Here is a 2,500-nt window from a genome sequence, read left to right as displayed (position 1 = left end):
ATTTATCCGCTATGTGGAAAAAGTAAAAAAAAATACAGTAAAAACACACGGACATAAGTCTCAAGTTATTTTTTGATTCACTCTTCAAATGTATCCCACCATCAATTCATTTGTTTGTTACTCTGTCCTTGTGTTTTCTGTCTCTCGTTGTACCACCAGGACTAAGGAGTTCCCCCCAGCCCATTGTGGACAAGCAGGGGGATCTTCATTGAGCTGCAGGGCCTGCAGCATTAAGCTGCCGCGTTGATTCACTGGGAGACTACTCACGGTTGACAGAGCTTGACCAGATCCTGGTCTGTGGTTCCTGGATGGAGGCCACGGATGTACAGGTTGGTTTTACTCAGTTGCTCTCCCATGCTGCCACTGCTGCCTCCGCCATTGCTGCTGCTGCTGGTTGTGGTGGTGGCAGGGGCGGCGTTTGGGCTGGGTGGAGCCATCTGATGGCTGGAAGGAGACGCATAGGCCTGCTGTACCTCAGCCAAAAGTAGAGCGGGAAGAAGAGGGAGACGGGGAAGGGAGGGGAAAGTGACACTTTAAAATGGTGTACGGTCACGAACGAATGATCATCTAATGGATCCATGAAACATGTATGAGTGCACGGGCGGTGCAGGATAGATAAACCGGTTTGTAATCGGAGGAGGGGTGTGAGCCAACCCAGCAGAGTCCAAACAGGAGTCCTCGTTCACACAAAATCAATTAGGAGGACAATTAGCCAGATCAACAGATAGCAGCCGCTAGCCAGCTAAGCTAATGGCCTGGTGTAAGTAGTGAGCAGCAAGGCCACAAAGTCAAGCAATGCTACCGTACCTAGCTGTGGCGTGTTTCAGAGGGAAACACTGTGCCTTGAAGGACTAATGAGGGTGGAATATCATGAAAATCTTCCAAGACCTATTTAGAAGCTCACACGTACTTTGGTGTAAATAATAAATTTCAACAGCTGCTACAAGCCTCGGGCGACGATTCAGTTGCATTAATATGGGTTTGGGAAGGAGAATCTGTTTGATTTAAAAGTTGGTCTGACAAGCAAAGTTCACCCTTATTTTATGCAAAACAACAAACACAGAAAAAGTTGGCACGCTGCTGTTCCAGGAAAATGTTGTTATTTCAAATTTTTGATTTTTTTCCAAATGAACAGACCTTAATTAGCATCATACCAAAGCCTTCCCGCTATAAATGCTGTATTGTGTTACCAGTCAGTGGTGTTGTAGGGAGGGGTGCTAGAAGGGGGAACTGATTAGTCAGGGTCTCCACACAACAGGGTGGCTGCTGAACCACACAAGGTCACCAGAGGACCACCCGCCTATTAGACCCGGCTCAAACAGAGTTATATCCTCTCTCTTGTTCTGCATCGGGACCTGCCCACTCAGGTTTCCTCCTAGCTTCATCCACCCATAAGCTTAAAGCATGAACTATTTGTGTCTGTGTTGAAATGTTAATACAGACACAGCTGCTCGATTTTGAAGAATAATTAATTATGTTTTGCATCCCAGCTAACACTTGCCCGATTTTCTTCAAACAATGTGATCAAGCAGGCCTCATAAAATACCTCACCTGCTTTGTCCGTTTGAGGGAGTCACCATGGCTCTAACAGAAGCTTTTCATCTCCAGCTCCTCCTTTAATCTCTCTTTCTCCTCCTCTGTAGTTTGTTTGTTGTTCCCTAATCACAGGCTAACCCTTCTCTGAGCCTTTGCCTTTCTCTCCAGGCCGCCCGTGCAGCGCTATCAGCAGGGAAGCACCTGCGGAGGCCCGGGAGATCGCATCGAGGAGAGAAGCACTGCACTCTGCCTGGACCTGGTCCATTGAGGCATTGAGGTCTGTCTAATTGGGGTCTGAGGTTGTTATCCCTCTCATGTGCTCCCAGTCAGAACAGCACTGTCTCATTAATGCTCCTCTGGTAGGCTTCTTCTAAGGAGTAGTATGGCAGTGAGTCAGATCCAACCCTTCTCCCCGCACCCTTCCACCTCCTTCTACCCCACCCCCCCCTCCACCCTCAATACCCCCCCCCCCCCCCTCAGTACGCAACCCCCAGCTCCAGGTGTGGTGCCACCCAGGCTCCAGCTCCAGGTGTTGTGCCACCCATGCAGATTGAAACCAGGTGTGCCAGTGAAGTGAAACTGTAACGCACCGGCACGCCAAATGTAAACAAACACAAACATGCATATCAAAGACAGACAACAATCGACTGCATTCTAAAGGGTAAATAACTTTTTTCCCATTTGACTTTAACGCTTAAGTTTTACTTTCCTATCCATTCATATCAGGGACACTTTGATCCAAAGCGACTTAGTGAGTTTTTTGGTGGTAAGATGAATGTAATGGCTAGAACTCCCTCATTCTGGGATTGTGTTCGGTCCCAGAACCTTCAGTTTGGAATTCAAACCCCCCTAATGAAGAGGCCATTCTGGCCCCCGGGGGTCTGAGGGGCTGGCTGACTGGATGGAATGTGCAGCGGCACTATATGTTTTGTTTCAGCTGCCGATCAGAATTCAAATAAAGCGT

At 48.1% G+C, this 2,500-nt stretch overlaps 1 protein-coding gene across 2 annotated transcripts in view; it reads right to left on the bottom strand.

The window, feature by feature from the left end:
* Positions 1 to 2,500, bottom strand: part of rbms2b (RNA binding motif, single stranded interacting protein 2b) — a 20,552-nt gene that overhangs the window by 14,944 nt on the left and 3,108 nt on the right. For both annotated transcript variants that reach the window (XM_056587196.1, XM_056587197.1), the window contains exon 2: positions 268 to 467. In XM_056587196.1, coding sequence (XP_056443171.1) covers positions 268 to 467 — 200 coding nt within the window. The remainder of the gene's footprint in view (positions 1 to 267; positions 468 to 2,500) is intronic.

The sequence above is a fragment of the Gadus chalcogrammus genome, chromosome 1, assembly GCF_026213295.1.
Source record: "Gadus chalcogrammus isolate NIFS_2021 chromosome 1, NIFS_Gcha_1.0, whole genome shotgun sequence".
Taxonomy (NCBI): Eukaryota; Metazoa; Chordata; class Actinopteri; order Gadiformes; family Gadidae; genus Gadus; species Gadus chalcogrammus.
The sequence above is the reverse complement of the archived record's forward strand: the minus strand, read 5'-3'. Positions and strand labels throughout refer to the sequence as shown.